Here is a 12,325-nt window from a genome sequence, read left to right on the forward strand (position 1 = left end):
TAGTTGACCGGCCTACGCTGAACAGTAAAACACGCCATTCTCTTTTGAATAATCAGCAGTAAAACATATCATGATTCATGAACACATGCAATGCATGTTTAGCGGTGACTTCACTTTTTAGCACCCGCTTTTCAAACGAAGTTACAAGTTTTCAGATGTTTTGCCTCCGCACTCTAAACTTTCAAATTAGCCCCTGATTTAAACTCTGGAGTGTTCAGGGGTTCAATTCCAGCATGAGGGGAAATTTTCTGAGTTCCCAAACGGAGTCTCGGAACTGTGGTAGAAAATCAACCTGGTCAACCGTGGCAGCAGATATGGCCCACATGTCAACGACAGCGAGCGCCCTCTCCGTCAATTTAAAATAAAAGAGAATTCGGAAAACTGCCACGTGGGTCCCGCATGTCGGTGACACCATGACACTCGGCCCCACGCCCAGGTGCGTGCCACCTCCACCTGCATGAGTTGCTGCGGCACACACCGAGCGCTGTTCCCACCACGACAAACACGAGAGAGAGGGAGAGCTAGCGCTCCGCACTCCGCAGTTTCTGCCCCCGGTCGCCACGCCTCGCCGCACGGCTCCCGAGGCGCCGCACCACGGTCGCCGCCCCGGCCGCCGCCGCCGCCGTCGCCATCGCCATCCCCATCCCCATCGCCGCCGCCGAGACGACCGATGTAAGTCTCCTTTCACTGGTACGTTGCCGCGCGCGCTCCATTTCGCCCCTATTGTTTTCCGGCTTTTTTTGATCCGCGCGCGTGCCGGCGGCGGCTCTCGGTTTCCGCACGATCGGGTCGTCCGGGGAGTGTCAGTTGGTACGTGGGAGCGATCCGATAGGGTTTCGGCGGCCCAATTCGGTCTCCAGCGACCGATTCGGGTCGAGAAATGCTTCGGTTCTGATGATAAGATGCTTGACTCGCGGTACGTCAATGCAGATTTAGGAGAAAGGCGTGTTTTGGGTGGGATTGGCGCCTCACGATGGGTTTTGATTAGTTTAGATGTGATTTGGCTCCCGATTGGCGATAATTTGGAGGTAAAGGTGCGATTTTCCTGGGTGGAGTCCCCCGGGAGGCATCGGCTGATGGATATGCGCCGCTTCCTTTTGCGCCGATGGCGGCATTCAATTCCGCTTAAAGGACTGTGGCGATTGATAAGCAGGAGAGTCGTTAAGGTGGCTCGCGATGGTCACGAAGGCCCCAGTTTGATTCTTCCCCACTTTTGCCCACCTGAACTGGTAATTTTTGGTTGCCACGACATGAAGGAACAAAAGTCTTGAGCAGTTGAGCTGAAATTTTGATGTTTGCTGATTGAGTTTCTGTCATGGCTTTCCTTTGATCGGTGAATTAATTCTTCTCTATTGGGTATTTTTGCATGTGGAGATTGGAAGAGCACCGAGGGGTGTAACACCAGCCTGAGTTGCATGGAGGGATAATGCCAGAGCTGCGAAGTGGTGCTTGGAGAGCTCGTCTGAGGTCCAACAAGGTTGACGACGTCCAGGCTGCAGACCCAGTTCGGAGTCCGGTGGTGCCAGCTCCACTGGGGAGGGCTGGAAGGTGCGGCGGTGCTGCAGCTGTCAGAGGTAACAAGGCAGCGGCAGAGAGAAGAGGGAGGCCTGCTTCAAAACATAGAGGAAAGGGGCTCAGGGTTATTGACTTGCAGACTGATCTGCCTTGCAAGAACCTCCCTGAAGCTGTTGCTGGACAGGCAGGTTCTGGCAGAGGCCAGTAGGACCTTGGTTTGAACAAGGCAGCTGACCGGGCTGCCAGCTTGAGAATGGATGATGAAAGGGTGGACAGATTAGCAGTGGCTGAGGATGAAGCCACGACAACGCCAGTGCCTGAGAGGGTATGATTTATCTTTCCGCGCTGCATCTATTTACATGGCCTGTCATTTTGTAGACTTTTGTAGACTGATCGATCAAGTCTTCTCCTTTCATTCCTTAACAAAGCCTGCTACTCCTTCCCGTCATAAATATATGTTGTTTTGGATAAGACATGGTCTCCAATGTATAGCTTTGATCACTATTTTCTATTAGAATATATTTATAAAATCCATTGAACTTGTGATATTATGAAAGTATTTTTTAAGACAAATCTACACATGATTTTAAGGCTTCCAAACTAAATATTTTGAAAGCTATTGTTAGTCAAAGTTTTAAAATTTTGACCAAACCTTTTCCAAAACAACATATTTATGACCGGAGGGAGTACTTCTTATGCTATTTGCTCAAGTTGTTTCATTGGTTCGGTAGTTCCGTACTTCCATCACATTGACAGTGCATTGTTTGTTAAACTTCACCTGTGTCCTGTTGTATCAGATACACTTTTTTGCTGCTAGCGTGCTCCTTATGTGCTGTACATAATTGCTGTCCTGGAGAATATAGCACTTAGTCTTAGTTAGCCATTGGTATATATTGGGCACTAGACACGTTTGTTTCATATCAAAGCAAAGAACAAAACGGAATTGAGAATTTATTATGATGTAATAACTAATGATGATTCATCTGAATGGTGAAGAGGAACAAAAAAGTTTGGCTTTGTTGTGCATGAGGGGTTGTGTTTTTATTTGCATGAGAGAAATCAAGCACTGAGTGGCTGGATTACACCATTACAGTACTTTTGTCTTTTAGCAGGAAATTAAAAAAAGGGAAGTTATTTGGAAAGAATAATCAGAAGGACCTGGAAAGGAATGGAAAAATGATATATGTTGTCTGTTCCTATGCTATTGTTTTGTTGCCTTTTGTACTGGAGGGATTATTGAAACAGTCCCGTACACCTCTCTTCAACCATTCTTTTCCGTACACTCTCTTGGGGAATACAGTTGGTGTTAATCTTTCATTAACATTGATACATATAGCTGAGAAAACTGTCTCCCTATTTTGGTCAAAATTGTTGACGCTTTGCTGGGATGCTCAGTGCATGGCATATTTTTAGGAATGGGTAATAAAGATACATTCACTTGCTTTGTGGCATAATGTCCTTCTCGCTGAAATAGGTTTGTAATTTTCTATAATTATGATTGTTTGCCATTTTTGTGGCTATTGATATCATTACTTACGTATAAATAACATCTATGATGCAGAGTATTACTGCTATGAATTAAGCACCTACACGTCATCTAACTATTGCAGGTTCAAGTAGGTAACTCCCCAGAATATGTAACTGATAGGAAGTTAGGCAAAGGTGGGTTTGGTCAGGTCTATGTTGGCAGAAGAGTATCCGGTGGATCTTCTCGTATGGGTCCTGATGCATGCGAGGTTCCTTCTTTTATCTTCTTCAGTTGAACACTGAAATTCTATTTGGTACACCATTCAAATATCTGGGTGAATATCCTGCAGGTTGCACTAAAATTCGAGCATCGAAGCAGTAAGGGATGTAACTATGGCCCCCCATATGAGTGGCAAGTTTATCAGTAAGCATTTTACACAACCCTTCTCCTTCTAAGTTTATATTATTCTCTGTGTACAATGATCTATTAATCTTTTCTGACTAGCGCTCTCAACGGTTGCTATGGCATACCATCGGTCCACTACAAGGGTCGCCATGGAGCCTACTACATCCTTGTGAGTTTAAAGTTAGTCATTTACTGCAAGATGCCTCCAAACTCAACTGGATATTTATCCAACTAGCATTCCAAAATTTCAGGTAATGGATATGCTTGGTCCTAGCCTCTGGGATATTTGGAATTCTTTAGGACAGGTGTAAGTATCTTGTCAGCCTAGTTACCTTGTCCATATGTTTTCTTATTCCCTACTGAGTACCGGCATCTCCAATAGGATGTCTCCTCATATGGTTGCTTGCATTGCTGTTGAGGCCATATCTATTCTTGAGAAACTTCACTCAAAAGGGTAATCTAAAGCCATTTGATAATTATCCCGTAATGCATGGATTTTCCTATAGTTCTGTCATTTATTGATGTCAACATTCCCACGATGCTATCACTGTCAGCTTTGTACACGGTGATGTGAAACCAGAAAACTTTTTGCTTGGTCAGCCTGGATCAGCTGATGAGAAGAAGCTTTTCCTGATTGATCTTGGTTTAGGTATGCTCTTGTTCAAAATAATTTAATCTATTTGTGAAGATACTTGATCTCACGTTCTTGAGACACTATGGCATTCGCTGGTTGCCACTGGCTTCTTAATATAATATCCATGTGTTTTATGCCCCACTGACCCTTTTTACGTTATTCTGTTAATGTTGTGCAGCATCCAGGTGGAAAGAAGCAAACTCTGGTCAGCATGTTGAATATGATCAGAGGCCAGATACCTTTAGGTTGGTTAGATCTTGTATGCATCTTACTATACTAGCTTCTTTCTATATAAAACTGTGTCATAAATATCTCGTCTTTACTTTTTTGCAGGGGAACAGTTAGATATGCTAGTGTCCATGCTCATTTAGGTCGTACTGGTAGTAGGAGGGATGATTTGGAGTCACTTGCGTACACCCTTATTTTTTTAATAAGAGGAAGATTGCCCTGGCAAGGCTATCAGGTAGCCTTAAACATGCTCAGCAGGGTTTGAAATTTTGAATAACATTTTCTGTTTGGTGTTGAACCTATGTTTGGTAAAACTTAATAATGCAGGGAGATAACAAGAGTTTTCTTGTTTGTAAGAAGAAAATGGCTACTTCTCCAGAGATGCTGTGTTGTTTCTGTCCAGCTCCATTCAAACATTTCCTTCATATGATCACTAATATGAAATTTGATGAAGAGCCAAATTACCCAAAACTGATTTCTCTTTTTGATGGTTTGATCGAAGGGCCGGCTTCAAGACCCATCAGAATTGATGGAGCTCTAAAGGTCTGCACTGCTTTACCTGCAACTTGAATCCGTAGCTTGATTTGCTTGTATTAAATCTGGTCATGAATCTGTTATGCAAATGTAGGTCGGGCAGAAACGTGGAAGAATGCTTGCAAATCTCGAGGATGATGAACAACCTAAGAAGAAAGTTAGGTTGGGGAGCCCCGCAACTCAATGGATCTCAGTTTATAATTCTAGGCGCCCCATGAAGCAGAGGTAATTGCTAACTTTTATGTTTGTTTATCCAAACACGGTATCTTCTATAAATTGTGAACCCCTTGCCCTTTAAGAATGTTCTGTTCTTGGCTAGTGCTTCAAATGCCGATAGAGCACACCATGTTGCCCACGGGCCCTGTAAAGCATTGATTGTTTGTTTTGTTTCTTTTATCAGAATGTTATGGCTTTGAATAGAGCATCAGTATCTCATGAGGCTTCTTTTTGTTACACTGCTATGGCAATTGACCTTGAGTTATCTCCTGTACATATTATCAACCTAGCGGGGCCTTGTTTTGACCATATATTATATTTCTTTAAGTTTTTTACACGCTTGCTTTTCGTTTTATTAAATCGCCGTCTTTCAAACCTGAGATCAAGAATATGATGGGAGTCATGAGGCTACATTTTTTAGCATTGGATAACTCTAGCTGGATTAAGCAGGATATCTTTTGGTCATGTTTGGGGGTAGCTCTAGTGTCATGCACCTTACTCATGACCGTAATTGTGCATCATATCCTGGCAAAAAGTAATCAAAATTGTTATACATATTTGAAATTAAAGCCTTACATGCTGTTTGTACTTACACGTAATTTAAGCTTGTGCAGCTCCTAGCTCTCTGTGTACGCATGCATGCTTTCTCTTTAGTGTGAAATATTTTAAGTCCACCTAGTTCCTCAGTTATTGATCCACATTTTTACTGCTTTCCCAAATTAAATATGGTATTCTTTTTTATCTGATTGCAAAAGACATTGTTTTTTTTTCCTTTTTAGATATCATTATAATGTAGCTGATTCAAGGCTGCACCAGCATATAGAAAAAGGTAATCAAGATGGCTTGTACATTAGCTGTGTGTCTTCTTCAGCAAATTTTTGGGCTCTCATCATGGATGCTGGGACTGGACTTTGGTCTCAAGTTTATGAGCTCTCACAAGTGTTTCTGCACAAGGTGCACTATGAGATCTCTCTCTCTCTCTCTCTCTCTCTCTCTCTCTCTCTCTCTCTCTCTCTCTCTCTCCTGACTCCCATCTTATGTTTATGTGTAGGAATGGATCATGGAGCAGTGGGAGAAGAGTTATTATATAACAGCAATAGCTGGAGCAAGCAATGGAAGTTCATTGGTTGTAATGTCCAAAGGTTTGTAAATTACTTTTTTCTACTGACAACTTTTCTAACTAAATATGTTCTCTTTTGGGGAAAATTAGCAGTTATTTTGAAATAAATGTTGAGCAGTACCTCTTGTGCACCAAGGTTATGTAGCTTGGATACTGGACTTATTTATACAACAATGAGGCATCAGCTGCAACCATTTAGGGGGTGTCTGGATGAGGGGTGTTGCTTTGAAATTTTTAGAATTTGGTTGAAAGTTGAATTACATCCCAAGGATTTGATATCCAAATCCTCCCTATACAAACAGGGTCTTGTAGGTAAAAAGGATCCTGTAGACATGATGTTCCTTTATGATTTTCTAGGCTAAACATTGGTTGCCTGCATAACCAGGATGTTCCTGTTTGTCTGGTTGTAATCAGTGTTATATGGATGCCATTGAAGTTTGAAAACTGAAGTTGCTTGGCAAGTAACATAGTCATTTTCATTTTGTGTGAAATGCGAATAATCAGATAATGTTTACCATGATGTTTAACCTTAGGCTTGCAAGTATGCTGGTTTTGGTGTACATTACTAGCATCGCATGAACTGCATGTATGTGCCTCATACATGGTGTATCAGCCCATGGTTGTGTCAGAATTTATGTCAGAGGTTGCCACAGCTTTGTGGTAAACATATTATGCTGCTATATTATCTATTACTTGCTAATATTGGTTTGCCCTTTGGTCATAGTTCCGATGAACTAGTGATAAGTTGATGGCATTGAAAGTTTTCTGTCGACAGACATTTACAGAACATCTTTCCACTGTATGTTCATTGTGAACTGTTGGTCTCTTTATGTTCAACAGATATTGTTCTAATATTGTACGTCTCATCATTACAGGAACTCCTTACACACAGCAATCGTACAAAGTCAGTGAATCTTTTCCTTATAAGTGGATCAATAAAAAGTGGAAAGAAGGTTTTCATGTAACATCTATGGCTTCTGCTGGAAAATGTTGGGGAGTTGTCATGTCGAGGAATGCAGGCTATTCTAATCAGGTTATATATGTGCCCTCTTTATCAGTTTGTTGTTGGCAACACATCATTTTGAAGCATCATATTGTTTTTCATGAATTTAGTGATTCCTCATATGTCCAATTGCTTCATCTGTGCTGTAAATTCCACTGTAAAAATTCTTCACTACGTTTGGAGTTGACAGAGCAACAATTCCTCTCACCTGCCTCTTTTATTCTCCGTGGAAATCAAATTGGATGAGTTGTTTGCCAGCCATATTCTTGTTATCTTCTTTTACCATGTCAACCACTCAAGAGCCTTAGGCACCTCCTGGAAACTGCATAATCTGAATCATTTTCCTATGGGTAGTAAGTATTACTTGAACTAGCAACTCGGCGCTGTAGTAGGACCATTTCTTCTTAACTTAAAATTGTTTGTCTTCATTCTATGATTTGTAAGGGGCCTTCACTTCATGAGTTGTGGCCCTCCATGCCATGGCTTTCAGAGCCACATCTCCCCTGTAGTTTAGAGTATAAAAAGGATCCTTTTTGTCCCCTATAAGGATTTATCTGCACCCTTGTTAGATTACTGCATACTGCATATGTATATGCATATTTATTCTATAGTTCTGAGGGCTGCAAGCTTCTCTTCCTCTTTTAGTCTTGCAACACAAGAATGGGCAGCATGTGCATGTGTGCTCTTGAATAGATATAATCTTGCTACTGGAGTGTTTCATGTGCTAATTTGTTCAAAGTCTGAATTTCTTGCACATGGTTTGCGAGGATCCTGAATCAGTCATGAAATCTGCAGATTGTGGAGTTGGACTTTCTGTATCCAAGTGAAGGAATCCATCGGCGGTGGGAGACTGGTTACAGAATAACTTCGACTGCAGCTACACCTGACCAAGCTGCTTTTATCTTTAGCATACCAAAGAGGAAACCAATGGACGAGACACAAGAAACCCTTCGAACTTCTGCCTTTCCCAGCAACCATGTAAAGGTACATTTGCATTTCTTCCAAACACGCAACGATGTACATGGTTCATACACTGCATTCACTTTTGTTGTGGCTGCATTATGTGCGTCAACCTAACCTTGCAACTAAAATTTTTAGGAAAAATGGGCGAAGAACTTATACATTGCCTCGATCTGCTATGGGCGAACCGTGTGTTGACTGCTGTATCGAGGCTCCAAAGCGAAGACACTTCGATTCCAGTGGAGCCAGAAGAGCTGCGAGATGGAACAAACCTCCGTTGATAGATTGGGGTGCAAAAGGCGGGCATTGGCCCCTTGCAGTATCCTACTCTAATTGTAAAGGATCATATGCGATGTTGTATCAGATGTGTACTTTGTCCATAAGGTAAGGTCATATTTGTCAGATGTGATTTCTCTGCTTACTAGTATCTCTGCTTCGCCGATCTATATGATTCAGCTGTTGTGTGCCTTCTCAATGGTGTTGGTTCACCCAACTCCTGAAGATGCAAGTTTTGACAACATTACTGTAACTGGCACTATGTTACCTCAAAAGCGAACATATTCAGTTATGTTCAAGATTTGTCAGAAGTTGTGGCATTCCAAAGGAGATTCACAACTGAACAAGGCATGCATCAATACGCCCAGCCGTATGATGCGTGCGTGGAGAAGTGGTAGCACCTGGGCGCCCTCCTGACCATGTGAATCTCCTCGGCCCGAGGGGCGCGTCACCTCCACCGTGGTCACGGCGGCGACGCAGCAGAGGCGCTTACAGTTGTCCCACCTGTTGAAGAACCTGGTCACGCAGAACCTGCCACAGACCAGGTAGGAGAGGCAGCAAGGACCAGGGATCCACTCGGCGACGTGGTCCGCGAGGCCGTTGACGCCGGCTTGGCGTTGACGGTGAGGTTGGCCGTCCTTCGGTCGGGGAACCTGAACCACAGGCCGTAGCTAGCGACGTACGGCGCGCGGCCGTAGAAGGGCATCACCCAGTCGCCTTTCCTGTGCCACGAGCCGTGCGCCATGTCGAACGCGTACGTGGCGTCCCACGGCGCGGACACCCTGATGACCTCGCTCGAGGCCCCGTTGGCACCAGTGCCGGCGTCGGCATCAGCAAACGAGACTATCTGGCCTCTCTGAGGATCCTTGAACGGCGGCGAGGGGAGGACGCTCCAGAATCAGTCCTCGCGGTGGCGGTCGTAGGTCAGTGCCTCGAAGTCTAAGCACGGCGGGCCGAGGTCGTCGATCGGGGGGCAGCCGAGGAGGCAGAGCCTGCCTCCGCCCTCTGCCCAGGCGGACCCGAACCACTTCAAGTGTGGCGCACGTCACGTCGGGCCCGGCGCGGATGGCCGTCGTGCGCGTGTCGAAGATGACGGTGTGGCGGTGCCTGTTGACGCCGACGATCTTCTCGACGCCGCGGCTGAGCGGGAAGAACTGGTGGCCATGTGCGCACTCGAAAGGATACACTTTGAGAGGATTTGGAGAACAGAGGGTTGAGAACAAGAGTGCATAGGTTCTAGGAGGAGCAAAACTATGTAGGTTGGTGGGAGTTGGTTCTAATTTCTTCATGCCCCGTTCAGTGCAACTTTTTTCCTCGACAATATGCATTGGCTAGGGGTGGCTCGGCTCGTCTCGGTTTGGTTCGTATGAGCTCGGCTAGGGCAGGATGAAAAACTCGAAGCTCACGAGCTAGCTCAGCTCGTGTCTGGTTCGACTCGATTGTTTTAAAATCTAACGTGCCGAGCCAGAGTTTTTGCTCATTTGAATTAACGAGCTCGCTTGAGCCAGCTCGCGAGTCGTGCAGCCACAGGCCCACGGCCAATCCGGCCTAAGTCCCCATTGGCCAAAGACTTTCACTGTGCGCACGTGAGAGGAGCTGAGCTCCCTCTCCCTCACTTGTTCACATCCCCTCGCGACTGAGCAGAGCACCATCGACCGACGTCCGGCCTCCTCCGATGTAGATCTGCCATGAGGGTCGGCGGCTCATCGCCAAGAGCCCTTGCAGCTTCCTCCGCGATGCGCTCCTCTCCTCCTCGCCAGAAAACATCGAGCCGTGCCCATCTTCTTCAACTCCGGGTGGGTGGAGAGGCCATGACGCTGAGCGGGCAGCGATAACTGGTGGGTGGAGAGGTCGGGCTGATGGTCGAGCGGTGGCCATGGGTGGAGAGGCGGCGGGTGGGTGGTACCATCAGGTAAAGAGGCGGCGGGTGGGCAACAACCACAAGCTCTGAGCGAAGAGGTGTGGAAGTGGGCTACTGATGTGGCTATTGCGTTGAGCCGCTGGGCACCCTGGGCTCTCGTGGTGCCATGTGGATTGGGCTGGCTTGCAAGCTAACGAGCCGCTCGCCAGCCAGCTTGGGTTCAGCTCGATTTGCCATCGAGCTAGGGATGCGGCTCGGGCTTGGCTCATTTTGCCTCCAAGCCGAGTATTTGTGAGCCCGAGCTAACTCGTGAGACTCGAGCTTTATTGCCAGCCCTATCATAGGTCCACAAAGTCCAACCCACCGATATAACCCGACCCATTGTCCAACCCTTATAACTTACCAATGCTAAATTTCATACGCCTGTTTTTGACAACAAAAAAATCAAACGACGGTTGTGAGTCATTGGACATCCAACAACTCACATCTGTCTTCAACCCCCCGCCTTGTCCCATCGCGCTCCCCTGCCCCACCCATCTTCAGCCATCTTTGACGGTGAGGACTATGTTGGATCTGCTTCTACAGAACCCATCATGCTAACCTGGCGTGTCGAGACGCCCCGCCCCACCTTGACCCACTGGTTGTCCTCCTCCGCTCGCGCCGCCCCTGTTGCGTTGCTGCTTCACCCCCACGCCCACCTCCTCCGCTAGGCCAACCTTCCTTCGCCGAAACTCCTCTAAGTCCGGCCATGGAGGACACCCCTAAATCCCGAAACCCCTAATCCTAACCCCTGCCACCGGTCGCTGGCCTTTATCGCCTGATCGCACTTACTAAAATTCAGACATCTGAAATTTAGAAAGTGTATCCTAGTTAACAGTGCCCCGTGCATTTCAAGTGCACTAACTGAAAATACAAGTTGCAAACTTAACATAACTCATTTGTTTAGGATTCTTGTGGTGAAATCTATTAATCCAGGTTCGAGTCCTAGATTCGTCACTGCTGTTTGACTGATTATATCCTCTTATGACTAAATCCTGAGAGAAATAGTAAATGTATACGTGGATGTGTTTAATAGTCAAATTAAGCGTATATACATGCTACGTGATGTTATGTCTCTAATTTTGTTTAGACATGTGATAGAATACATTCACATCGGTGTGTATAGGTGTAAGTTTGTGTGCGTTCATAAGTATGTACACCTAACTTGTACTTAAAAAACTAAAAATACAAACCTCATAACTTAAAGAAAAGACGACATAAATAATTTAAGATAAATAACGAACATTTTGATTCTCTTCAACTCTTATAACATTTCACACACGTGGCTCATCAGCATACATGACTCAGGAAATACAACTCCATATGCCATTATGCATATACGACTTATCTCAAACATCTATCCCTCTCATCTAATACTCATTCATCCATTGATTCTTTTATTTATCCTATATTTTTTTCATTTCCCAATAATTTAATGCGAACGGTCGTCCACGCTTGCGATCGTTGAGTCACGAGAATCGCCCACACTTGTCCGTGCCTTACCGGAGGAAGCTCGTACGCGCTTTGTCCATTATATATCCATGTCAGGTGGCTGAATTCTTCTCTCCCTTTGCCATGTGTTTGCACGGCGGCGGCGTCGGCCGGGTGGATCTAGAGAGCGTGCCCTCGCTGTGCACGGGGACGGTGCAGGCGCGCACGGTCCGCGAGACCGGGCGGTCAGCCGCGCGGCCTGCAAAGAGAAAGCAGCAGCTTCGCGTACTCCAGCCGGGCGGGCCGGCCATGAGAAGCTTGCGAATCCAGGACCCTTGGTGCCTTTCCCAAAAGCCGTGATAATCCACCATCAGCTTCCAGCTTTTCTGAACATATTGCTCTCAGCCTGAGAACATTCCCTTGCAGGAACACTAATTTTTGCAAGAGAATGTAATCCATTCATCGGTCCACGGTGTTTACGTCCTTGCTGAGAAAAACGTTCTTCAAATAAAGCATACACATGCCATGGTCTCACTGGCTGGCCAATTGCTTGCACGACTTCCGATGCCGCATGGACCAATGAGCGTCGATCCTCCCATTTTGCATAGAAGTATTAACAGTAATCTTGACGATCG

General features: G+C 45.6%; 1 protein-coding gene across 2 annotated transcripts; it reads left to right on the forward strand.

Annotated features, from left to right (window-relative positions):
• The first annotated feature begins 479 nt into the window (after positions 1 to 479).
• LOC133913503 (casein kinase 1-like protein HD16) lies at positions 480 to 8,510 on the forward strand. 2 transcript variants are annotated; one of them, XM_062356668.1, is made up of 17 exons: positions 480 to 672; positions 1,375 to 1,840; positions 3,126 to 3,251; positions 3,333 to 3,406; positions 3,488 to 3,557; positions 3,640 to 3,695; positions 3,771 to 3,842; positions 3,943 to 4,037; positions 4,201 to 4,267; positions 4,356 to 4,485; positions 4,578 to 4,793; positions 4,879 to 5,009; positions 5,780 to 5,954; positions 6,052 to 6,142; positions 6,996 to 7,153; positions 7,919 to 8,107; positions 8,222 to 8,510. In XM_062356668.1, exons 2-17 carry the CDS (start codon positions 1,769 to 1,771, stop codon positions 8,279 to 8,281), a joined length of 1,782 nt encoding a protein of 593 aa, XP_062212652.1. In that variant the 5' UTR covers positions 480 to 672; positions 1,375 to 1,768; the 3' UTR covers positions 8,282 to 8,510. The 2 variants fall into 2 exon arrangements, with proteins under 2 accessions (XP_062212652.1, XP_062212653.1); XM_062356669.1 differs by lacking the exons at positions 480 to 672; positions 1,375 to 1,840; positions 3,126 to 3,251; ... (4 more) ...; positions 3,943 to 4,037; positions 4,201 to 4,267 and having other exon boundaries at positions 4,354 to 4,485; positions 4,753 to 4,793.
• Positions 8,511 to 12,325: the final 3,815 nt, after the last annotated feature.

This window comes from Phragmites australis, chromosome 3, assembly GCF_958298935.1.
Source record: "Phragmites australis chromosome 3, lpPhrAust1.1, whole genome shotgun sequence".
NCBI lineage: Eukaryota > Viridiplantae > Streptophyta > Magnoliopsida > Poales > Poaceae > Phragmites > Phragmites australis.

Bases quoted from the DNA above. Each gene is read 5' to 3' on its own strand.
- LOC133913503 (XM_062356668.1), top strand. From the start codon at position 1,769: ATGGATGATGAAAGGGTGGACAGATTAGCAGTGGCTGAGGATGAAGCC. The intron at 3,558-3,639 runs GTGAGTTTAAAG...CCAAAATTTCAG, and splicing joins ATGGAGCCTACTACATCCTT to GTAATGGATATGCTTGGTCC. The intron at 5,955-6,051 runs GTGCACTATGAG...GTTTATGTGTAG, and splicing joins CACAAGTGTTTCTGCACAAG to GAATGGATCATGGAGCAGTG.